The sequence below is a fragment of the Echiichthys vipera genome (genome assembly GCF_963691815.1).
Source record: "Echiichthys vipera genome assembly, chromosome: 20".
In the NCBI taxonomy this organism is placed as follows: Eukaryota; Metazoa; Chordata; class Actinopteri; order Perciformes; family Trachinidae; genus Echiichthys; species Echiichthys vipera.
In genome coordinates, this window is record NC_139845.1 from 27277319 (window position 1) to 27303560 (window position 26242).

General features: G+C 42.5%; 1 protein-coding gene across 4 annotated transcripts in view; it reads right to left on the bottom strand.

Moving 5' to 3' along the window:
• Positions 1–25133, bottom strand: part of LOC310962757 (protein NLRC3-like) — a 38597-nt gene extending 13464 nt beyond the window's left edge. For 2 of the 4 annotated variants that reach the window (XM_083935317.1, XM_083935320.1), the window contains exons 1-8: positions 25104–25133; positions 23213–23317; positions 17334–17435; positions 5582–5660; positions 5209–5434; positions 3170–4973; positions 2879–3052; positions 1161–1334 (exon numbers count right to left, since the gene is read on the bottom strand). In XM_083935317.1, the coding sequence (XP_083791443.1) occupies positions 1161–1334; positions 2879–3052; positions 3170–4973; positions 5209–5434; positions 5582–5660; positions 17334–17435; positions 23213–23301 (2648 nt within the window). In that variant the 5' untranslated portion in view covers positions 23302–23317; positions 25104–25133. Of the gene's footprint in view, positions 1–1160; positions 1335–2878; positions 3053–3169; positions 4974–5208; positions 5435–5581; positions 5661–9850; positions 11273–17333; positions 17436–23212; positions 23318–25103 lie in introns of those variants that run through there. The other 2 variants (XM_083935318.1, XM_083935319.1) reach the window with 2 other exon arrangements.
• Between the last annotated feature and the right edge of the window lie 1109 nt (positions 25134–26242).

Below are 26242 nucleotides of genomic sequence, written 5' to 3' on the forward strand. Positions count from 1 at the left end.
TGGAAGCCATCTACGGAGACGTTCTGTTCCATAATGTCCCTGTGCAGCCCTGTCTCCGTGAAACACATCAGACTGCACCCACTGTACTCTGGGTGGCTCTGTGTTAGCGCCGTCAGTTCATCCATTTTTTTGTAGAGAGATCGTACATTTCCCATCACAACAGAGGGGAGACACGGCTTAAATCTTCTCCTCTCCATAAGCCCGTCCTGTCCTGACGCTCCTCTATTTCCTGACGTTCCTTGCCACCTCTGCATGCCTGGTGTGTTTTTCTCCAGAGTTTGGGTGTAATATCGGCTGGTCTGGCCGCTATGCCAGCTGGCATTAGCGCAATCAGCTGTTCCCTCGAGTAAACAAAGGCAGTGTGTCCCGGTGGAAGCGGCATTGATAAAAAATAATATTTTATTTAATATATTTAAATAAAATAAAATATATAAATAATAATAATAATAATAAATATAAAAAAATAAACATGAAATCAATCAAAGGTAACCTCGTAGTGGAGGGCAGAACTTCACAGAAGTTAGGGTGAAGAAACAGAATGCGAAAAAAAAAAAGCAAACTAGTAACAGGCAGCATTCAAGTTTCATGCACCATGTATATATCACATCCTTAAACGTGAACGAGTTCATCAGTTAGAGACAGAAACAGTCTGTCTGTCCATACCTGAGAGCGTCCAGTCTGTCTGTCCATACCTGAGAGAGTCCAGTATTTCTGTCTGTCTGTCTTTCCATACCTGAGAGTCCAGTCTGTCTGTCCGTACCTGAGACAGTCCATTCTGTCTGTCCATACCTGAGAGAGGCCAGTCTCTCTGTCCATACCTGAGAGAGTCCAGTCTGTCTGTCCATACCTGAGAGTGTCCAGTCTGTCTGTCCCTACATGAGAGAGTCCAGTCTGTCTGTCTATACCTGAGTGTCCTGTCTGTCCGTCCATACCTGAGAGTGTCCAGTCTGTCTCTCCATACCTGAGAGAGTCCAGTCTGTCTGTCAGTACCTGAGCGTCCAGTCTGTCTGTCCATAACTAAGTGTCCAGTCCGTCTGTCCATACCTGAGAGAGTCCAGTCTGTCTGTCAATACCTGAGAGTCCAGTCTGTCTGTCTGTCCATACATGAGTATCCAGTCTGTCTGTCCATATCTGAGAGAGTCCAGTCTGTGTGTCCATACCTGAGAGAGTCCAGTCTCCAGTGTGGATCCTTTAGTCCAGCAGACAAAAGCTTGTCTCCTGAGTCTCCTGGATGATTGTAGCTCAGGTCCAGCTCTCTCAGATGGGACGTGTTGGAGCTCAGAGCTTTTGCCAGATGAGCAAAACCTTCCTCTGTGACCAGACAGCCTGACAGACTAAACACACACACACACACACACACACACACACACACACACACACACACACACACACACACACACACACACACACACACACACACACACACACACACACACACACACACACACACGTTCTCATCTTGAAGAACATTTTTAAAATTAGTTTCACCAGACAGAAAGTCGGCCATCTTGGATTTTGTGCGTTCATTTTTCATTTTAGGAACACATGCTTGAGGCCTTTTAGGATGCACAAAAAGGCACAAAACTGTGGACGCATGTTCCAACTAGCTATGTTTTCGATTTGATGTTATAATTAGACTTGGGTGTGGCACGTCCAATCTAAAGCGCAGCTTTATTACTTTGAGCACTTGAACGCATTTTTAACACCCCTGTTATACTCGAAAGTGCACAAAACATGGCACACACATTTATCCCTTAAACACTGTGAAAATATTCAATAATTTGCTCCATGTGTGTTTAGCTGGTTCCATAGTACCCCCTAACGCCTGGAAGGCCTTATATTCACAAAACTTGGTACCCACATTGTTTTAATCATTTCAGACATATTTGACATTAGCTTTCATTAGCTCTGGCCAACAGGAAGCCAGCCATTTTTCATTTTGTGTGGTTTTCATGTATTTAATGCAAACTTTTTCGAATTCTTCCTAGAGAGATTATTGGATTCATTTAATATTTTGTCAGTATAATCCTCCCACTAAATTGTGAAGGAACAATTGGTACCTCAAACAATGATGTCATAAGTCATGTGACAAACCGACATTTTAAGCACCTTACAGGTATGGTGTTTTTGGTAACTCCTCCTAGAGAATTCAACAGATCAATCTCAAATCAGCAGAATCACAAGACTTTCACCATGCCAAATTGAGAAGCATTTGTGTTTTACTGAAGCGGGGTTGCCGTGGCGAGGTGGGCAAATTGTATGTTTCACCATCACACATTAAACTGTTGTAACTTGACTTTACATTGTCCATTCTGCCACAGATTTCACATTCTGTATGAGCGTCCAGATCTGAAGACATCTGCAGCAAGTAAAGCTTATGTGACTGACATCGCCTGATCTACATGATGTTTTAATTGAGTGGCCTACATCTGATATACACTATAGCAACATGGTGTATAGTTAGTGTGTGTTCTCTGGCACCACATAGTGGACATCGGAAAAGATACAAAAATTTAAATCCATAATTAGCAGTGCCCAGTAGCTGATGCATTCATGATCGCAGTGTGTGATGGTTGAGGAAATGTATGGTTGGGTCTGTCAGCATCCTGTCAGCATCCCGTCAGCCCCCCTAGCGTGCGTAGCCATATGTGTATTTATGTTGTAAAGTGTATTTATGTTGAAAATAGAAGAGAGTCCAAATTCAACACTGCACATCCTTGGGTCCCCAGTAATACTCCTGCAAACTGTGAAGTCGATTGGATTAATGGTTGTTGAAATATGCAGGGACACACAAACAGACAAATGCACACATTGCTCTCTACTATGAAGAAAATAAAAGCTCAGGGGGGTCATCATTTTCAAATAGCTGAACACCAACCTGAGAGTCTCCAGTCTGCAGTGTGGACTCTTCAGTCCGTCAGACACCTGACAGACTCCTGAATTCTGCAGGTCGTTGTTGCTCAGGTCCAGATCTCTCAGACTAGAGGACTGGGAGCTGAGGACTGAGGACAGAGCATTACAGCTTCTCTCTGTCAGGCCGCAGCCACTCAGTCTGAAAAGGAATTAGCGAAACATAAGACAATCATAACAAACAATGATTGTTATTTGTGAATGAATAAATAAATAAATAAATACTACACTGAATCTGGATATTTATGTGTGCACATACAGAGCTGTCTTGGAGGCTTTGACCACGGGCAGGAGCCTCAGAAGAGCCTCCTCTGAAGCTGAGTATTTCTTCAGGTCAAACACGTCCAGATCTTTTCCTGATGACAGTAAGATGAAGATCAGAGCTGACCACTGAGCAGGAGACAGTTTATCTGTGGAGAGACATCCTGATCTCAGGGACTGTTGGATCTCCTCCACTAGAGAACAATCATTCAGTTCAATCAGACAGTGGAACAGATTGATGCTTTTCTCTGCAGAAAGATTCTCACTGATCTTCTTTTTGATGTGCTCAACTGTTTTCTCTGTGGTCTCTGAGCTACTTCCTGACTGTGTCAGCAGGCCCCGTAGGTGTTTTTGATTGGTCTTTAGTGAAAGACCTAGGAGGAAGCGGAGGCACAAGTCCAGGTGTCCGTTTGGACTCTGTAAGGCCTTGTCCACAGCACTCTGGTAGAAACATGTTGGTTGAGATTTGTCTCTGAAGTCTTTAGTAAGTTGGGAGATTGTTTGTTCTTCTGAAAGCAGGTTGACTCCAGAGTTGGTGAATGTCAGATGGACATGAAAAGCAGCCAGAAACTCCTGAACACTCAGATGGACGAAGCAGAACACCTTGTCCTGGTACAGTCCCTTCTCCTCTTTAAAGATCTGTGTGAAAACTCCTGAGTACACTGAGGCTGCTCTGATATTGATGTCACACTCTGTCAGGTCTGATTCATAAAAGATTAGGTTTCCTTTCTGCAGCTGCTCATAAGCCAGTTTTCCCAGAGACTCAGTCATCTTCCTGCTCTCTGGACTCCAGTGTGGATTTGTCTCAGCTCCTCCATCATACTTGATGTTCTTCACTTTGGTCTGAACCACCAGGAAGTGGATGTACATCTCAGTCAGAGACTTCGGCAGCTCTCCTCCCTCTCTGGATTTCATGACTTTCTCCAGAACTGTGGCAGTGATCCAGCAGAAAACTGGGATGTGGCACATGATGTGGAGGCTTCGTGAAGTCTTGATGTGGGAGATGATTCTGCCGGCCTGCTCCTCGTCTCTGAATCTCTTCCTGAAGTACTCCTCCTTCTGTGGGTCAGTGAACCCTCGGATCTCTGTCACCATGTCAACACACTGGGGAGGGATCTGATTGGCTGCTGCAGGTCGTGTCGTTAGCCAGAGGCAAGCAGAGGGAAGCAGTTTCCCCCTGATGAGGTTTGTCAGCAGCACATCCACTGAGGTGGACTTTGTAACATCAGTCAGGACCTCAGTGTTGTGAAAGTTCAGAGGAAGTCGACACTCATCCAGGCCGTCAAAGATGAACACGACCGGGAACTCTTCAAACCTGCAGATTCCTGCTTCTTTGGTTTCAGTAAAGAAGTGATGAACAAGTTCCACCAAGCTGAACTTTTTCTCTTTCAGCACATTAAGCTCTTTGAAAGTGAATGGAAATGTGAAGTGTATGTCCTGGTTGGCTTTGTCTTCAGCCCAGTCCAGAGTGAATTTTTGTGTTAGGACTGTTTTCCCGATGCCAGCCACTCCCTTTGTTATCACGGTTCTGATTGGTTCGTCCCTTTCAGGTGAGGCTTTAAAGATGTCTTCTGGTCTGATTCTTGTTTCTGGTCTGCATGGTTTCTTGGATGATGTTTCAATCTGTCTAACCTCATGTTCATCATTGACCTCTGCAGTGCCTCCCTCTGTAATGTGGAGCTCGGTGTAGATCTGATTCAGAGGAGTTGAGTTTCCTGCTTTAGCAATCCCCTCAAACACACACTGGAACTTCTTCTTCAGGTGAGACTTGAGTTTACGTTGACAAACTCCAGAATGACCTTCTGAATGAACAAACAACAAATTACACCAATGAGTGGAATCTACATAAAAATCAGACAATCAGAACATTTAACACTGGCTGTATAGTTTCTCCTCCTCCACCAGTTTTATTCAACTCTTTTGTGGAGGACAAACAGCTTCTGATGCAGATGTGTGGAGCATATTTTGGAAATATATTCTTCCATGTTGCCTCTAATTTCTTTTTACATCATGTTAAAAATATTAAAATCATCTTACTGCTCTCCAGACAGTCAGCCAGCTCCTCCTGCTGCATTTTTCTCAGGAAAAACAGTGTGATCTTCAAAAATGCCTCTGTGCTGCTCCTCTGCTCTTCATCCTCAATGTCCAACACCTCATCATCCTCCCCCCTACTCTCTAAGCATCCTGGGTAATCTGGACTCAGAACCTTCTGGATCTTCTGCAGCTCGTTCTTCACAAAAGTGAAAATGTTCTCCTCCAGCAGCTGGAACAGAACGATGAACTGAATATTTAATTTAAACTGATTCAACACAACATGTGATTCCTCAGGTAGTTTCTGAATGCCCCCCTCATCATTTAATATGGAGTTGAAGAAGTTAATAGTGAAAGGTGTGTTTGTGCATGTACACACCATAAATACTGAGTCCAGGTGTGTTTGATGCTGCTGAGCAGACTGATCACTGGGAACCTCTGAGCTCTCCTGCTCAACTCTGTAGAGAATACATCAAGTTTAAGGATATTTTACCAAGGAGTGTAGGAACTGGGGGTGGGTGGGACGTATTCCCTCCAATATTGGAGACACATTTATCCCACCCAAAAATTATACCGCTGAGGAGAAAAATATTAGATTTTTAAATCTTTTTTTCCCCAAACTTTTGTATTGCATTTTGCAGACAATCAAACAAGAGCAAGTATAACAGTTGTACAGTGTATCGACATGTCTGCCTTAAAGAACAGGAACAAAAACAGAAAACCCCAACATAAATTCCACTATCCCTCCCAATAACCCATGTCAGACGTGGTCACAAGAACCAACTAAGTAATTAAATAAATTATAACATAAGTAGAAAAGTAAGGTACCATGAAACCAAATAGAGTAAAAATAGCAACAAACATGTCTGCATGGTCGGCTGCTTACAACGGTTACAAGCATCACTGTGACTAGGGTATACTGTATCTTAGCCTATTTAGCATTGGTGAAATGGGCTCTACCTTCCACTGTAATAGGCCATGCCTGGCACAAATCGAGGATGAGTGGACCAGTTTTAAAATGTCCTTTCACTGGACCTCAGTAATGTCTACCCCCAAATCCTTTTCCCATGGATTTACAGGTGATACCGTTGGGGCTGGGCTCAGAAGAGCAATCTTACTATAAATGACAGATATCAGTCGTTTGTGTTGCACATTGAGAGACAGAAACTGGTCCATCTAAGCTTCAGGGGGGCGGTTCAGAATATGTGGGAATTGCTTTTGGATAAAATGTCTCATTTGAAGGTACCAAAAAAAGTGGCTATTAGGCAGGCTGTGTGTCCGACATAGATGCAAAGTACGCAAAAACACCTTCGTCATACAGGTCCTTAAGAGTTTTGAGGCCCTTATGTGACCATATGCAGAATGCAAGGTCTGTGCATGAAGGGAGAAACACATATTTATTCAAAACTGGAGCAAGGGTCGAAGCACTTTGCAAGCCGTACTGCTTCCTGAACTGGATCCAAATTGTAATGGTATTGGTGACAACCGGATTAGGTGAGACTTTCTTTGGGAGATGTTGAAAAAGATACGGAAACTTTGGTAAAATGCCCATCTTAATAAGATAAACCCAGCCTGCAAGGGACAGGGTGAGGCCTTCCCATCTAGAAAAGTCTGACTTGCATTTATCTAATAGTGGCTAGAAGTTCTTCTGAAAAAGGTCCCTGAAGTAGTTGGGGGTGTTTATCCCCAACTACTTCAGGGACCTTTTGAACCCCCTGTCAGCTGTTTTAAAGGGAAATATGGATTGTAGGAGTGATTTAGCCAAGTTGTTGACAAAAAATATCTCACTTTTCTGAATATTCAACTTATACCCCGAAAGGTGCCCAAACTGTTCCAGAATTTATAAAACTGGGGGGAGGGAGGATGTGGGGTTTGAAATAAATTAGAGAAGGCAATCTGCATTTAAGGAAAGTTTGTGGACCAGACCAAAATGAGTGATGCCTTTTAACTCATTCTGGTTTCTAAGCCAGATGGCTAATGGCTCGATGGCTATGTTGAACAACAAGGGTGAGAGCGGACAGCCCTGCCAGGTCCCATGTTTGAGAGGGAAATATGCTGAACGGACACTGTGTTTACAGAGGCAGAGGGGGTTACATACAGAAGCTTCACCCAAGAAATAAATTAGACCCAGCGGAAATTTCCCCAAAATGAAAAATAGAAAGCCCCACTCTACCCGGTCGAAGGCTTTCTCCACATTTTAGCGCCACTACAACCTCAGGAGGGTCTGACCCAGGTGGGAATATGATGTTGAGCAGCGTGTTGAAGAATGGATGTCTCCCTAATGCGAAGCCTGTCTGGTCTAGTGAAATTATTGATGACATTACACTTTGAAGGTTGAGGGCGAGGACCGTAGCAAGGATCTTACAATCTAAGTTTAAAAGTGAGACCGGTTTGTAGCTGCCACATGAGGTAGGATCCCTGTCTTTCTTCAGGAGCATTGAAATAGATGCCTCCTACAAGGTCGCTGGCAGTCTGCCTTGAGTAAAGGAGTTATTGAACATGCTTATACGAATGGGGGCTAATAGTATCGAGTATGCCTTAAAGAACTCGACTGTAAAACCGTCGGGACCAGGAGATTTCCTCTTGATCGCTTTATGCACCTCCAACAGAGAGATGGCTCTACCGAGTTCCCTAGCGATATTTATATCAATCTGAGGGTATATTAAACGGTCTAATCGTGCATTGACACTAAAAGCGATGGAGGCGATTAAATCGTCCGGAATGAGAGTATTGCGTCACTTGATTACATTTGTCACATTTTTGATCATGGCTTCATTCGCGTCTATCGCAGATAGCAGCCGAGGCGGCTAGCTAACTGAAGCTAACCCCCGACTCAGCCTAGTCTGCTGTTGTGCTAAATGGAAGTTATGGTAGTTCTAACCAGGGGTCGTGTGTGGCTCGACGTACACCCGATGAGGCGATGGATACGATGGCCGCTTCATCGCATCGCCCAGAAAGCATTGCCCGAAGCCACATCGCGTGTCATTGCATCATTTACATTGATTTTAAATGGCAGCTTGAGGCTTTCATTGCCTTTATCGCTTTTGGTCTGAATGCACGATAAGGGATTAGAGGTCGCCGCAGTAATTAGGTGCATTCAGAAGCATATTGTGCGGTCTAGAAATGAGAAAAGGACTTATTGATAATCACTGGATCAGAAGAGTGGCTACCGTCCGGTAGTTGAATTTTAGAGATCAGTCTAGAAGTGCTAGCCTGCTGCGCCAGGAGACTCCCTGCCTTATTTCCCTGCTCAAAAAAGCTTGGTTTGGATTGTCACAGCTGTCTCAGCACTACGTGTGTTATTAAGAAGCTTTGTTCCAAATGTAGTAGTAGCCGTTTCTTATATAGGGAGGAGGTTGGAGAGGCTGAGTAAGTTCCTCTGCAATTTCCACCAGCCTAGCATGTTCAGCCCTTCTTATTTGAGAAATATAGGATATCACTTGTCCCCAAATAGTTGCTCAAAGCACCTCCCACAGCGTGTCACTGCTGACATAAAGGGTGTCATTAAACTCTATTTAAGAGAAGATTTGAGTCGCAACAAAATCTTTAAACTTACTGCCCGACAGTAAGAGTGAGCGGAACCTCCATGGTGAATGTGGAATTGTATCCCGTGTAAACCTAATGTCAACTGTGGTAGGACTATGGTTAGAAGTGACTATTGGGTGATAGTCACATGCATTCTCGACCAATCAGGTAGCCTGTTGTTGCTAAGCAAGCCCCACTGTTTTCTTGGACTTTCAAAAAATTGTGACGGTGTATTGCCTCGAAGAGGCCGCTAGCTACAACAGAACAAAAAGAGGATGAGGAGCAAGATTACATTTTTAAAAAAAATATGTTTTAATACAAACTGGCAAGTGGAAAGGGATGGCAAGGTTAGCGACTGGCTTGTGTACGACACCACAACAGAGGAGATGCACTGGCGGGATTGCCGTATGTATGGCAAGTAGAGGAAGCAGAGGGGAGTGTCTGCTCCTCCTCCTCTTTTGAGGACTCAGAGCCCTCAGTCTATGCTCTGTGAAAGGGTTTTTCAATCATTGTTTGAACTTGACATTACAGTGTAATGTAGTTTGGTTTCTGTTAATTATTATGATTGTTATTGTTTATCTAAATGTTATTCACTCAAAATAGTCAAAATATGTCTTATCTTGAAAAGCAACATAAACTTATAAGTCATTTGTTATCAATCCAATGTTTTTTGTTAATCTAAAATTAAATAAAATGTTGAACCTGGATATCTAATGACACTACAGTGATAAAGAAACAGTGACTAATGGATTGCAGTTGGGTGTTAACTAAATAAATGAGACTATCAATGAGATGGCTGTTTTTATTTCTGTTATTTTCTATTCTAAATGCCTGCCACACTAGGTCAGATACAGCTGTAAGTCATTCTAGTAATTAATGAGATTAAGATGGTTAATAACTCAACAGCACTTACATGTGTATTCAGTACAAGCTCAAGAACATTTCTTAAGCATTTTCTGAGTCGTTTTAGGCACTAAAAAAAAATAAAAATAATAATAATTCCGGTCAGAATATCAGCAATCCGTCAGGACTGTAATTACTAATGCTGCAGTCCAAAAATAAACTTGGGCCAGTCTGGGGCTGGTTAAAGCACAGCTATACAGCTGGCATCACATCAACTCACGGTTATCCTGACAGCGGCTTGTCCGTTGCAAAATCAACAGCCCCCCGTAGTCCTCCGGTCTCTTCCGCATAGGTGGAAGCCTTTAGCCTCAGTGACCGAAGAGAGCTTCTTCCTCCCTCCGTCCTTCATCACAATGACAAGCCTGGCAGGGTATTGCAACAAGGGTCTAAAGCCCAGGTTGTAAAGCTCCAACATCACCCCTCTGTATTTTTGGCACACATTCCACCACCTCCGGTGCATAATCCTCATAGATGGCAATGGGGGAGCCTCTGTAATGTAGTTTGCCTCTTTTGGTGCAGGCTTCGCGCATGATTGACTCCTTCACCTGGTACCTGTGCAGCCGAATAGTGACAATACGGATAGCATGCGTTGAGCCCTGTCACATTCCAGCACTGATTCCAGGAAGCCTTCGCTGAAAAACCTCTAGCAGAGTTCTCTAGCAGCTCCACGAAGAAAGCTGTCGACCGCGGCCAATCCACTGCTTCAGGTACACCAATGACATAATTATTATTATTCCGCCGGCTCCTGGACTCACAGAGTGTGGAGCAGACTCATTATTCAATTCAATTATATTATATTTATAGTGCCAAATCATAACAAAAGTTATCTCAGGACACTTTATAGAGTAGGTAAAGACCACACTCTATGACTTATTTATGACTTACATATACCCAACAATTCCCTCAGTGAGTACGGCGGTAACAAAAATCTACCCTATAACAGGCAGGAACGTCGGACAGACCCAGCTCTATAGAGGACGGCCATCTATCTTGAGCGGTTGGGGAGGAAGAAAAGGAGAGAGAAAAAGAGTAAAGACAAACAGATGGACAGAGAGACAAAGACAGACAAAAAGTCAGACAGACAGAGACACACTTCCAGAGATGCAAGCAACCACAAAAGTAACAGTAACTATACTAATATTTATAGTGATGTGAATATGACTTAAATGTTATGGAATTTTATATAGCAGAATAGTAAGAAACAAGCACAGCTAAGGTGATTGAATATGACAATGATAATAATTATGGTGCCAAACATGATCACTAGTGGCAATAGCAGCTACGATACAGTGAGACATACCACTGATGGTGTTTTTATGGCTAACAATTTTATAGTTTATTAGACTAGTGATAGTATATATGACTAATAGTTATAGTAGTAGCAGGGACAAGCACAGACAATTCCAGGGAAGAAGTTGAATTAGTAACATACATTGATGAGACATGGATGATACAGGTAGAGAGGATAGATGCTCAGAGTATCAGGAAAAGTATTATCCCCCGGTAGACTAGGCCTATAGCAGCATAATTAAGCAGAACAAAATCAGCTTAGACCTGCCCCGTACATGCAGGTTCTAAGAGAAATTGAATGTCAATAACAACATAGCTAAGGGCTCGTAAGCCCCTTTTAAGTTTACTCCTAAATATGGGGACGGTGTTTGCCTCCCGAAACAACACGTGGGAGTTGGTTCCACAAGACAGGAGTTTGGTAGCTGAAGACTCTGCCTCCCATTCTATTTTTGGAGACTCTAGGAACGACAAGTAGCCCTGAATTTTCAGAGCACAGCGATCTAGTCGGGTATACAGTACTATGAGCTCTTTAAGATATGACAGAGCCTGACCAATAAGAGCTTTATAGGTAAGGAGAAGGATTTTAAATTCTATTCTAGATTTTACAGGTAGCCAGTGCAGAGAAGCTAATACAGGAGAAATATGTTCTCTTCACTTTGTTTTAGTCAATACTCGAGCTGCAGTATTTTGGACCAACTGGAGACTCTTAACAGATTTATTGGAGCAGCATGATAATAAGGAGTTGCAATAGTCCAGCCTAGAAGTAACAAATGCATGGACTAGTTTTTCTTTCTGAGACAAAATGTTCCTAATTTTGGCAATATTACGCAGGTGAAATTATGCAGTCCTTGTAGTTAATTTTATGTGAGAATTGAAGGACATATCCTGATCAAAACTAACACCTAGATCCCTTCAGATAAAGCTGAAGTTATTGTACTTAGCCCTGAAGGCCTCTGAAACTCAATAGCTAAAGATATTGTTACTCTGGATGATGTTATGTACACAACATTATCCAGTTTAAATGTTAGGCGGTAGTTAGCCACAGTGGTGAATATTATAGCAAAAACAGCTGAATTTAGCGAGAGCAGCAAACAGTGAAGCAATGAGTGACCACCACACACACACAAACACCGGAAATTACGCAATACGTCACCGTAACACGTTGATCTGTCTGATTTCTGATTTTGCAACCATTTATATCGAGGGAGCCTATATTCTGAGCGTGGTCAGACACTGTGTCATGGACGTGGTCCAGCTTTGCTTTAAGCGTTGAAATGGAGGCTTTAAGATCAACGGAGAGGGCTTTGAACTCGGCAGATAGGGCTGTACGGTGCTCTTCCCAGAAATTAGCAATAGTCGCTATGCTAATCTCCCCACCTGCTGTCCTTCGCCCCCTGGTCTTTTACAGTCTGTCTGTATCAAAAGTTGCGGGAGCGAGACCTGATCAGTGTCTACTCCATCTCATCCAAAACCGGAGTTCCTCAGGATAGCCGATTTTAAAATCTTGCTTTTATTTTAAAAGCGCAACACAGCGTCCTGTCACCGGCCCGGCCCTTCAGCGACTGTGGAAGAAAAGATGAAAGTGAATAACAGGGCGAGGTCATCGTGTACTGGGGACATAGGCCTGATAAGCACACATTCTGTTTAGAAAACAATAGAACTGTATTTGGGCATTATGACATCTGGACACAAAGTAGACATTGTAAATGTACTGAGTGTGTATTGGAAAGCCCTGATGGGGCGTGTAAACGTTGTCAGCACACGAACATCAGTATAAGAGGGGAATTTCTGTTAAGAGACACTTGGAATTTGGGAATTTAGGAATTTCTGTTAGCCTTGATTCAATAAATTCCCCTTAATTGCTGTGAGACCTCTCTGCTGACTCCTTCTTGTAGACCTTTCTATTTTTATAATACATTGTTCTACCATACGACTGTTTGGAACAAGCCCCCACCACAGCGATGTCCTGGTTGATCCAATACAGAAGTGCCAAAAACTGAAGTCCTCTGAGTGTCCACTAGGAGCTGTTTGCGCAATAGAGCAATTTCTCATTGACCCCAATGTTAAAGACTTGTAAAGTTATATAACTTATTCATCTCCACTTCTTTCATTAAGAGATCGGATGAAGTTTGTTGTTAATTTATGACATATTTCTGTTGCAATTAACAGATCTGTCAGGTTTCCTATGTGCCCCCCCCCCCCCCCCATGTTAAACTCATTCCTACACCCCTGCATTTACTGACTCAAATCAGATGATTAATTATGATATGAAGACAAAATGAAAGGGCAACTGTGGCTCGGGTAGCATGACAGAATGATATGTGTTTTAAAAGAAGCCCCGGGCTTTAGGGTACTTGCCCCCCCCCTTCCTCTCCCCCGCGGGCCAGGCCCGTTAGTACTCACACTGTCTGGGCCTCGCGCGAATGATTCTTGCGTGTATACATCATCACGCCATAACACGTCACACGCCACGCGCATTGATCGATGTCATTGATCGATGTCATTGATCGATGTCATTGCGATGCGTCGCTTTGTTTACAAATCTTTCCATAGACCTCAGAGTTTTTGTGCGGCTTGTCCGATTGTTTTTGAATATTTTCATCCGACCAAATCTGCAGTAAACACACCACCTCCGCATCACACCAACGTGAACCTTTTGCCGCCATTGTTTTAAATGTCCGCGCATAGTCCGTCTTTTTTTTTTTTTTCTATGTCCGAGCAGGCACACATAAAATGACGTCAGAGCCGTGCTTATGCTCGTAAACGTGCGCACGCTCATGCTCGTACATGTGCAGACATGCTTTACATGGTCCGTGGCCGGCAAGAGGGCCGCAGCTAGGCGCGGTGCGGTTGCACTCACACTGGTCAAACGAACTAGGCTTTACCCATGAAACCTGTTTGGGCACGGTACGGAAGGACAGTGTCAGTGCGACATTAGTGGTGCTTGGACTTTTGGTTTTTGGGGTGGGCTTAAATGGGCAAAAAGGTTCATTGTCTGTCCAATAGCTGGAAGGTCAGACTTTGTGTACTTTGGATTATTGATGGCTTAAATCAAGCAATCTGATTCTGATGAATTTTTGTATATCACGGTTATGACATTCAATTCCTTGACACAATTCTATATCACTCCAATTTCAACTAGGCATACACTGTAGGGACTTAAACTTTCACTTGGAGAATATTTTAAACATATTTATAAGGTGATTGGTTAGTCTTACTTTTTTTTTTACAATGATCTTTGTTATATCAATCAATGGTGCCAAAAATAACAATCAGCTGTGTAGCTGTCCCGGGTTGTCCAACTTCAAAGTCAATAAAGACAGACTTTATCCTGAACAATCCTTATAGAAACAAACTGACGGATGAAAATCCATTTCAAAAGGAAAACATACCAGACTCTTTCATTTATTTGCTCAGTGTATCATCATTATTGACTTTCCTTCAGGGATTAATGAAAAGTATGTCTCTTTCCTCTTCTTCTATTATATAAATTTTACTAATGCAAAGTTTTTATTTATTATTCTATTTTATTTTATTTTATTTTTAATTTTATTTGATTCTGGGACTATTTTTGCCGACTGCGTCTCCATCTGGACACAACAATGCGGCTGTTCCATTGTTTACACCCGTGAACAGCTGACACCAACGGCGCTGATACGAGAGAGGCCTGAAATCACCATTGAACTAAGTCCTGTGACCACCAGGACTGTGATGGTGAGATGGTCACAGGAGACAGATGAAGCTTTACAGGGCTGTTTTGAACTTACAGACTGGGAGTTGCTCTGTGATTCACATGGAGAGGACGTTGATGATCTCACGGACTACATAATGGGGTACATCAATTTCTGTGTGGACAGCGTTGTTCCTACAGTGACTGTACGCTGTTTCCCCAATAACTAGCCGTGGGTCACCAGAGACATCAAGGTCCTGCTGTATGAGAAGAAGAGGGCCTTCAGAGATGGGGACAGAGAGCAGATGAGGCAGGTCCAGAGGGAGCTTAAGGAGAGGATTCAACAGGGCAAAGACAGCTACAGCAGGAAGCTGGAGAACAAACTCCAGCAGAACAATGTGAAGGACTTGTGGAGCAGCATGAGGAGCATCACTGGCTAACCATCTGGTAGCCAGACAGTAGGAGGTGTTACTGAACGTGCCAACGAGCTGAATCTGTTCTTCGACAGATTTGATGAAAGGGCTCTGGACCACCACCCCCTCTCCCCCCAGCTCCTCCACAACCATCCACCTCCAAACCACAAGCCCTGCTGACACCCCCCCCCCCCACCTCAGTTCCTTCCTGACTTTGCCCTACCTGTCCCCTCCCCCCCGCCATCACCTCTCTCCACCCCCACCAACACACCAGCAGACAGAGCTTCACTGCAGAGCAGGTGAAGAATGAGCGGTGCAGACTCTGCCCAGGCAAGGCAGCAGGTCCCGACAGTGTCAGGCTCATGGTCCTCAAAGCATGTGCGACCCAGCTGAGTGGAGTCCTGCAGTACATCTTTAACCTCAGTCTAGAGAAGGTCCCTGAGCTGTGGAAGACATCCTGCCTGGTACCAGTACTGAAGAAGGTGCGCCCCAGCACCTCCAAAGACTACAGACCAGTGGCGCTGACGTCGCACCTGATAAAGTCCCTGGAGAGGCTGGTCCTGACTCCTGTCACTTCTTCGGCCCCTGGTCAGCTCATCACTGGACCCACTACAGTTTGCCTACCAGCCAAGACTAGGTCTGGAGGACGCTATCATCTTCCTGCTCCACCGTGCCTGCGCCCACCTGGACTGACCGGGAACCACTGTGAGAATCTTGTTCATGGACTTCTCCAGTGCAATCAATACCATCCGGCCTGCTCTGCTGGGGAGTATGCTGACGGCGATGCAGGTGCGCCCTGCCCTGGTTTCCTGGATTACGGATTACTTGACGGGTCGACCACAGTATGTCATGTATGCCATGTACACCTCAGACTTTCAGCTCCTCTCTGAGTCCTGCCACCTGCAGAAGTTTGCTGACGACTCTGCAATTGATGGCTGTGTCAGTGAGGGGAAGGAGGAGGAGTACAGGGGCATTGTGGACTCTTTGTCGATCTCAACCCCACCAAGACTATGGAGCTAGTGGTGGATTTCCGCAGGAGTAAATCTGCCCCTACACCCATCTCCATTTCCAGGATTAATAATACCTTTGAGTATACCTGGATAACAAACTGGACTGGTCCAAGAACACTGAGGCTGTTCAAAAGAAGGGCCAGAGTCGTCTCTATTTCCTGAAGAGGCTCCGGTCATTCAATGTATGTAACACCATGCTGAGGATGTTCTACCAGTCGGTTGTAGCCAGTGCCATCTTCTTTGCTGTGGTGTGCTATGGCAGCAGACTGAGGGCAGCAGATGCCAAGAGGATCAATAAGATTATCAGGAAGGCTGCCTCCGCCCTGGGGGTCCAACTGGGCTCTTTGGTGGTGGTGTCTGATAGAGGATGCTATCTAAACTGCACAGAATCCTGGGCAACAACACTCACCCTCTCCACCAGCTGCTGACCTCGAGCAGAAGCACCTTCAGTCACAGACTCATTCTCCCTCGGTGTAACACTGAACGCCGGAGGAAGTCTTTTCTTCCGGTGGCCATCAAACTCTATAATTCATCTACCACCGGTCAAGTGAGGAACAGTGGAGACACTGTGTCCTGAGCAAATGTCACTTTATATAACTTTATATCATCACTGCATAATTTTATTTAGTTCTACTATTTAGTTCTACTGTAACTTAGTTCAGTAAGAAATGCTGCTACACTTTTATCACTGTTATTCCTTATCGCTCCTTATCACTTATCACTTATTTAGTTTGTACTTATTTTATTTCAATATGCTGCTAAACTGCATGGTGCGTATTGTTGTATATTGTATATACATACGTTTAACCACAATGTCTGTTGAACTCACATTTAGTTAATTGTTTGATTTATTTTATGTTATTTTATGCTTTATTTTTATTTGATTTATGTTAGCTTATTGTTACTCTGATCCTTTACCATCTTTGTATTGAAACTGTTGCACAATAATTTTGCTTGGGATAGATAAAGCTTCTTGAACCTATTTTGAGATATGATCAGGACCATAAATGTCTTGGAGTAGATCATGTTGTGGACATGTTAACAGTCTTCTTAGTGTAGAAGCAGAAGCAGAGTTTTGGATTCACCTCACATAAATTTTATTCCTCATGAGACTGATGACTTTAGACTTGATGGAAATCAAAAATGACGTCACTTTGACTTTAACACCAATGACTTGGGACCTCACTTGGACCTTTAGATCAAGAATGACTTGATACCCTTCTAAAAGTCCAAATATTAGTAATGATCTGGCATTGCCCACATCGACTATGAGGCACTGAGAGAGTCAGATAACAACAACATACAGTTTTGAATTATTACCTTCCATCGGCAGGTTGTGCATCTTTAAAGTATAACGGTTTATCCATAGACCAGTCACTCTTCATTGACACACAACTAGGTCCAAGTCTTTGCTGCTGTTCTCTGATACAAAGACAGTGGATGAGTAACGTTCTCCTGTTCATAAAAATGCAAAGGTGCCATCTCATCTCAGTTGATAATCAGTCAGCTCCTTGTGAACTAATAAAGTTATGTTTTCATTTTATAAACATATAAACTGGAGATAAAAAGTATACAACACATTATAAATACTTGATTAATTTTGAAATGTGAATGAAATGTATTGTAATGTAATACTGTAGGCTACACCGCGGCTAACCCAATTACTATGCAAAGACACCTGCAGCACCACCATAGCTCTCTGCTAAAATCAACCCCCCTGTAAAGAAAATACTGAAATTTTAAAATAGTGTTAAAATCTCATCGTCTCATGAGCTATGGGTCTCATCACACCCCTTATTCTGAATGTATAGTATAATTTTGAATATTGTATTGTCATGACAGCGATATGTTGAATCTTCAAAAGTGCACAATAAAAATGTGACACTGAATTTGAAACAGCACATTGTAATTTCTGCATCAATTATTGATTTACCATGTGTGCCCCTAAAATTTTCAGTTGGGGGCCACAGTGATCTTGGTGAAAAAAGTTAGTCTGGAGCCCTGCTCATACTGCTCTGGTTTGGTCCATTCTTTTTGCAGTGTCTTCCACAGTTTGGTTACTGTGGTGGGTTTCTTAGTAGGGCTGCAGCTATCAAATCTTTTTGTAATTGAGTTGTCTAACGATTATTCCATCGATTAATCGAGTAATCGAGTTGCCACAACAACCGTATTTGATGAAAACCCAAAAGCTGCATGATCTAGCATCATGAAGGTCTTAAGTCTGTGCTGACCGGATTTGAGGTGGATGTGTTCAACCAGCTAGGAACAGGACATCAAAATATATAATATGTAATGTAATATGTAACTTCCATGCACCAGTAGAGGCGCCATGACCACGATTCAAAATTGTCTTACATATATGTTCAGGGCGGGATTCTTATAGATTCTTATTGTCTGTTTGTGTGTGTGTGTGTGTGTGTGTGTGTGTGTGTGTGTGTGTGTGTGTGTGTGTTTGTGTGTGTGTGTTGAAGGCAATACACTCAACACACACAAATTTACCATGAATAAGTTTACTATTTAAACAATTACAAGTGGTGCTTTCGGCTGCGATGTTGAATCATCTGTTGTGGTACAACAGTTCTAGTTAGCAGTGGACACATTGGGCCTCATTTATCAAACGAACGTACGGCAGAAAAACATGCGTACGACCATTTCCTGGCAAACGTCGGCATTTATCAATTTGGACGTGAGCGTGAGCTACGATCAAATCTCACGTCTGGTCTGAGATCGTGTACGCACATTTGAGCCTGTGTATTTGCGGTGCAGCAAAGCAAAATCTGTCTGAAAATAATGAACAAACCTCAGCTGTCATTAAGCATAAGCAGTCACATATTAAGAACAGATCAAAACGGATTCTTAAAACGAATAAAAAAAATATAAAAATTGTGGTTGGAGCGATTGATTGTACTCATGTGCGTCTGAAGGCACCATCCATGAATGATTACGCATTCATCAATCGCCAAAACTACCACTCGATAAATGTACAGGTGATTTGTGATGCTAAGCTATCGCTTTTAAACGTGGTGGCCGAGGGGCACACACGCAATTCTTTTAAATATCAAAACAGCTCGGCACCAGCCCCCCGCGACCCCGACATTGAATAAATGAATGAATGTGTTGGCGCACGGCTGCAGCAAGACGCACTGCAGAGCCAAAGTCATCTCCTCGGTTAGTGGCTACCCTCGATAAATTGCATTAAATCAAACAAGGTACCAGATGATTAACATCTTGGTATGGTTCTTCTAGATGACAAAGGTATCCTCTTACGGAATACCTAATGACCCACCGGTAGCGCCGGTGTTGTGCCATATTCAGCACCCCTGCCGTGAAATGCACCCCTCGCATTATAGGTGATATTCTGGATCAGAAGGCTATTGTTTCCACCTATAGGAGTAGCTTATATACAGGTAACCCACAACGGGTAACCTGTATAAAGAACATTGGTTACTTACAGTCTTTAAACTATTCTAAAGAGTTTAAAATCACAAACTTGGATAATAGCGAACACAAAACAACACCTTTTTGTATGTTCTGTGGAAATATACTGCAGCCATAATTATAAAATGAATTAAATGGATCTTTTGAATATCACCGATAATGCGAGGGGGTGCATTTCACGGCATGGGTGCTGAATACGGCACACCTTTCCAACAGTGCGCACAGGTGCACTCGGGTCACAGTGGAGCACTGCTTCGGTTTGACTCACTCCGTTATTTTTTTCCATACAGTGTTTTTATGGGCCCCTTTTATTCCACTCTTTAGACTGCCAAAAAGCACGTCCTTGTTTTGCTCCATCTTGGATGTCAGGATGCCGATCTGTGCGTCGGAAAAGTTTCTTTTTTAACCAGTGTTCTTCCTCTCCGTGTTTGACCTCAGTGGGCGAGGCCTCCGAACCAGGAATATTTAAGGGTGTAACATGTTAATGGCGATCGAATTCAACTGCTGCATTTATCAAGGCCCGCTCATTCATACGATGAGATTGGTCCGATACGAATGTTTCATAAATCACACGTGGGTCCTTTCCTACGACCAATTATGCGCTCAGATCTGCACCCGTTTCCACGCAAGTTTGATAAATGAGGCCCAACGCACCTATTTGGCTTCTTTTTAAGTGTCAATTGATCCTAAACTCATTATCTGCCTTTTCCGGGCTGTATGAATGAATTTATTCATTTATTTAAAACAGGGACAATGCACAACAAAACATTAATCTTGTAAGACAAGAAGAAATGCTTTGAGCCAGGTTATACAGTAGCAGCAATTGCTAATTTCCACCTGTAGTCCCTGGGCAGGTAAAGTGGGAACAGATACAGTATTGAATTCATTGAATTGGACATAAGTGATACAATGACCCTAATATTTTAAAAATTGACAGAATACACTAATAAAAGAAGGGAACAAGAGCGCCAAATTATCAATCATCAATCACAAAGTGCACAATAGGGATCAACAGCAAATACACTCTCTTACTCTCATCATACATTTAAACACAGTCTGGGTTCTACATTGAGGAATACTACATTCACCCCTCATAGCAGATCTTGTTATACATGCTGTGTTTTCAGAGCAGAGTGTCACAAACCTTTTTTAGCATTATAAATAATTTTGTGAAGTAGACAAACATTTAAATGTATAATCAAGTTTCAAAGCACAAAATACCATATTTGGCAAGTACATGGCAATGATGGTAATGGCGTGGTGTTTTTTTGGCATGGATCTTAAGACTACTTTTGTACAATAACTCTAGTAGTTTTGTAACTGTTTTGCATGCTTGAGACCAGGATATAATACAGCACAGAAAATGGGGCTGGTTCATGCATTTAGATATCTAATTGATACCTCGAGGGTGAGACAGTTTCTTATATGTCTAAAATTAGCTAAATTATATTTCAACGTCCTACTCAGTTTTTAGAGATGCCCTTTAAAACTAATGTTAGATCGAATGTTAGACACCGATGTCCACATCCTGGACAGAGCCACTGTACAGAACTGTACATAAACTGGTGAAGCCTCTTGGATGAGAGGTGAAACATCTTCCTAGACGAAGAACCAAGTCCAGTTACTTTTGACTGAAATTGCTTTGTGGGAGTTGGACCTTTGGAAAGGTCCAACTCAGTTCTTGTACTGAATCTAAACTGCAAAAACAGTGAAGGACATCTGAGGGGATAAAGTAATTTTCACCCCCACGCATTCCAAGGTATTCTCAGGAATAGTCATTTGTTGACTTTGAATACTGTCACATCAGAACACCTATGTCTGTACACATTATATTCTGAGACAGTGAGGGTATTGTGATGAGGGTATTGTAGGGGTTAACAAAGTCTCTGTGAGGCATAGGTAATCGATGTTAGAGTTCATCAGTAAATGTTCAAGTTGTTCGGTCTTTGAGATGATACTTTGTATATTTACATGTCCATGCTGCTAAAGGCAGGGGATGGCTTGTGTGGATTTGGTTGGGAAAGATCTGCTCGGGACTGGAGTTATCAGCGAATATTGCAATCAGTTTGTTCGCTGGAGTGTTACCTCGAGATCCTGTGCTGGTCAGAGCAACAGCCAGCTGAGGAAGTTTGGGATCAGCTGATCGGCAAGCATCCAGAGTCATCGGTCCAGGATTTAAATGGACATCCCTGCATAAAAGCAGGACTACGCAGAAGATGACGGCTGGGTCCTGCCTTGTCAATGTTTGACATGTGTTGATGCCTCTCACTCTGCACCCAACCCGCTTGGCCGTCATCCAGGACTTTGGAGAGTATGGTGTATTGGCTACACGAAACCAGCGGGAGGGCAATAAGCTCACAATCAGGGTCTCACGCTTACGAGCAGAACACCGACGTCCATTTGTGTACCCAGCAGAAAGAACAGGTACAGCACCAAGATGATTAAGCGAGAAATCCTTTTGGTTCAGATATTATTGTAGTGAGGCGAAGGCGCCCAGGTTCCAGTATGATAATAATCTGGCAACCCCCAGTGTAGTTTAAGGGAGGTGAGGCAGCAGCAGTACCTGCCACCCTGATACCTGCCACCATGATAATTTGCATCTGCAAAAACGGTCTGTGTGGAACAATGATCCCTGCGCTGAACAGACCACGAACAGACCACGTCTGCGTGGGTTCTCTCCGGGTTCTTCCTCCCACAGTCCAAAGACATGCATGTGTTTTTGATTAATCTAAATTGCCTGGAGGTGTGAATGGTTGTCTGTCTGTTTGTCTCTATGTGCCCTGCGATAGACTGGCGTCCTGTCAGTGGTGTACCCCGCCTCACACCCGATGTCAGCTGGGACCGGCTCCAGCCCCCCCGCGACCCTGATAGGGACAAGTGGTTGAAGATGGATGGATGGAGGCAGAGATTTTGCCCGATGATTTAGGTACTCAAGTAATTGTTTCAGCCCTATTTCTTGGCCATTACTTTGTTAAGTCAAGGATTTTTCCGAGATCTGATTTAGATCTGGACTCTGGGCTGGCTATTTCATTGTTTCAATATTCTTAGCTTCAAGGAACTGCTTAACTTGTTTTGCAGTGTGACAGGGGGCATTGTCTTGCATTAAAATTGAATTGCAGTGAAGGTATTGCATGTTGCCGGAGGAGGTCCACATAAACATCTGCATTCACCCTGCCATGTAGCTGTACAAGAGGCCCAAAATGTCTAAAAAAGGAAATGTCCCGATCTAAACCCTATAAAGAAACTCTGGAAAACCCTTGGCGACAAAGTAATGTCTTAGAAACCCACTACAGTTACTGAACTACGGAAGGGACTGAAGAAGAATGGACGCAGATCAAACCAGAGCACTGTTAGAAACTAGTGATGTCCTGTGGGCGCAGATGTGCTGAAGTCATTCAAAGAAAGGGCCTCTACACTTCCTATTCATTTTTCAATCCTATAGCCCTAAGAAAACATTGTTGAAATCGTTTTTTCTTAAGGGGTACTGTTCTCTAATTTTGCTCACTGCTTTTTTCAGAAAATAAAGGTTTTTGTTAAGTGCCTTGGCGAAAAACATGCTAGTACAGCAGTATAGCCACAGCAGATATTCTATCAAATTCTGAACAATAAAAAATAACAGAATCTCAGAATGAATCAAGTATTAATTGTTTTTTCTCTAGTTTTGATCTCCAGTGTATATTCAGTAGTTCAGTGAGAATCGTGATGGTGGAGTGATTTGAGTGCTGAGCTCTGACATGAAGAAGAGTCCATGTTCATCTCACCTCTGAGCTTTGGTCTGTCCGTCATGTTCCCCACACAGAGTGGTTTTAGAGGGACAGACTCCCTTCTCTACTTTACCACACGGATTCATAGCAGAGTCCACATCTCTGTAAGGAGAAAATGCATTAGATGACAGAAATTTACATTAAAGATATACAGCCACACACCATTCATTTATATTTCCTGATTTATTACACTGAAACACCCTCAATAAACTGGTTGAAATCAATAAGACATTCCAAAGATTGTAAAATAATGGTTTATTATGAACAAAGTATCTAAAAATAGTGTTAATGCATGTTAAAATAATTTAAAACTTTACATTTACAGTTTAAAGTAAATTCAAAATAATGTAAAAAATAAAACATATTACTGTGGATTAACAGTAAAAAAGTTGATTTAGAAAATGTATTATTTATTAAGGTCATGATCAATACTCTAAAATAGCTTTTCAAAACTCTTTATTTGTAGTTTGCTCCATGAAAATCCACGGTTTCACGGCGGTAAAGTAACCCCCCCCCCCCCCCCCACACACACACACACACACACACACACACACAAACGCACACACACCCCGAACCCGGTCCACTGCGGAGGGCCCTTGCCGTTTAAAAGGGCCCCGTCCCGCGCCTGTCAACATACCGCACTTCACCACGGAGAGCGAGATAAGAAGCAGTGTGATGACCGTCCCTCGCTCATATCACAGATCTGATACGTTTACAATTTACTAAGTAGATCCACTCACACCCGAGTTTTCTCCTGCTGTATGTTTTATATGAACCGTAGCTACATTGACTGATCAGATCAGTCTGTTTATGTGTTTTAAACATATGAACCTTATCTACACTGACTGTTCAGATCAGTCTGTGTGTCACCTGTTGCCTCACTCGCTGTGCTTGGCGGAGAAACAAAGTCAATGAATCAGTTAAACACAGTTGATTTCTTCCTAAAGAGCCGACATGAAAACTGTTTTGGTTTGGTACATTTTTGCTGTCACTCGGCTCGGGAGCTAACGACAGATGGCAGAACCATCTCTTCCAGCTCGTCACATGAGGCTTCGGGTCCGTCAGGTCCCGACACACTTTGCGGGAGCTCACGTGTTACGTGTTTGTGTTGTGGTGCTGACGGCTCCATCTTCTTACACTGCTTACATATAGTTCCTGTCTTATCTGTCACTCTGTTGCTGTTTAGCCACTTACATATTGATATGGCAAGCCATCTGGTTGCAGCTATACGTAAAAATTCAGCCGCACACTCTCAAATTCTGGCCGCTAAATGCAACCATTTGGTCGCAGTCTGGAGGCCTGCACCTGGACGCATCAGTAAGAATAACCTCATGACAATCTATTATAGTACAACAATGACAGGATACATTTTACTGTACTGTGTACTTTTACTGTGATAATTAGACATTAGCTGATGATACTTGAGTACTTTTAATTAAATAATGTTTACAGTAGAAGTAGAACTTCATCTTTTCATGACAACATATTTTACAGTGTGGTTTTGCACTTTTACTGCAGTACAGAATGAAATGACTGCTTCAGATAATTTAATGAGTTGTATGTTTGAAATATGAATAATAATGTTTGATGAGTCATTTATCTTCCTGACACTAACAGATAACCTTGAGTCCGCTCTCACTGTGTTAGCAGAGCCACATTTAATTTATTATTGAAACAGTTACATACTGTAAGGGTTAGCATAGTTATCATGGTTAGAATAGTTAGCATGGTTAACAGAGATAGCTCTCTGTTGTTGGAGCATCTGGTGATCTTGACCACTGTAGCTAACAGCTAACTGTCAGTACAGAATTAAAGTCTTCAACACAAACATCTTTTTACAGTTTTATGTAACAAACAGATCAGAGATCAGTTCAAAAGAGTCACTTACCAAAAGTTTAACATGGAAGAGAGAACTGCGTCACAACAGGACAAAGTGAAAGTAAAACACTGACACCGACAAAGAGAAGGAAGTTACCAAAAAGAGGGAAGGAGGGAGACACCAACACACACTGTAGCCACAAACACACACACATTTAAATTGTAAAAAAAATATTGGGATACAACAGCGAAAGAGGATAGATGCAAATAACAAAAGCAGCAGTAACAGTTACAGTATAATAAAAGCCTATTTAAACAGTTAAAAACACACACACACAAATGAACGTGAAAAGGAGCTAAAAAAAGTGACAGTAAAACACAAAAAGGATAAATAAACAAGCTGGTCAACAGTGTGTGTGTGTGTGTGTGTGGACCCTTACATTTGTAAGGGTCTGAATACTTTCCATACACACTGTATATCATTTCCGTTTAGGATATAGAGATAACCAAGGGTTGTAGTGCTACAGGAACTGACTTTTTTCTCTAAATGAGACAATCAGAATAGTTGCAGTTTGAATAATCTGGATGACATTCATACAGTTTCTAAGCACTTCAAGATCACATCATTATTAAAGTGTATGTCATTCAAAAAAGATGATGAAAGCAAATAGTTTGTTATCATCTTGACTTTTAAGGTGGCTCGATATATTCACAACGTCAACTCACGAACTAAAATAAAGGAAAACACTGATATACTGCATTTAGTACATATTCTACACTTGTCATAAATTTTCTGAATATGTATGTATAATTTCACATCGTTCACTTCTTCAGTCAGCAGAGAGACGGGGATGGGAGCTCAACTAAGAATAGCCAATTAAGAGAGACGGTAACTGAGACAGCTACATGAACCAATGGAAGAGTTAACGGTTGAAGCCCCTGAACACCCACACAGGTGTTTTCAATTACTCTGGTAGATTTCATCAAAGCAACAGATGAATTGTGTGAGGGTTTTCCACCAATATTTACTACAAATATAAGAATATTGGACTCACACCGTTGCTGCTTTTAAATCCAGACTCTAATGAGCAGCTTGCTGACAGGAATCAAAGATAGCGACTTGAGATTTCAGAATTGAGACAGAATACGTTCTCTGTGAGACACATAATGACTTTAAAACATTGTGGTGATGATGGAGATATATACACT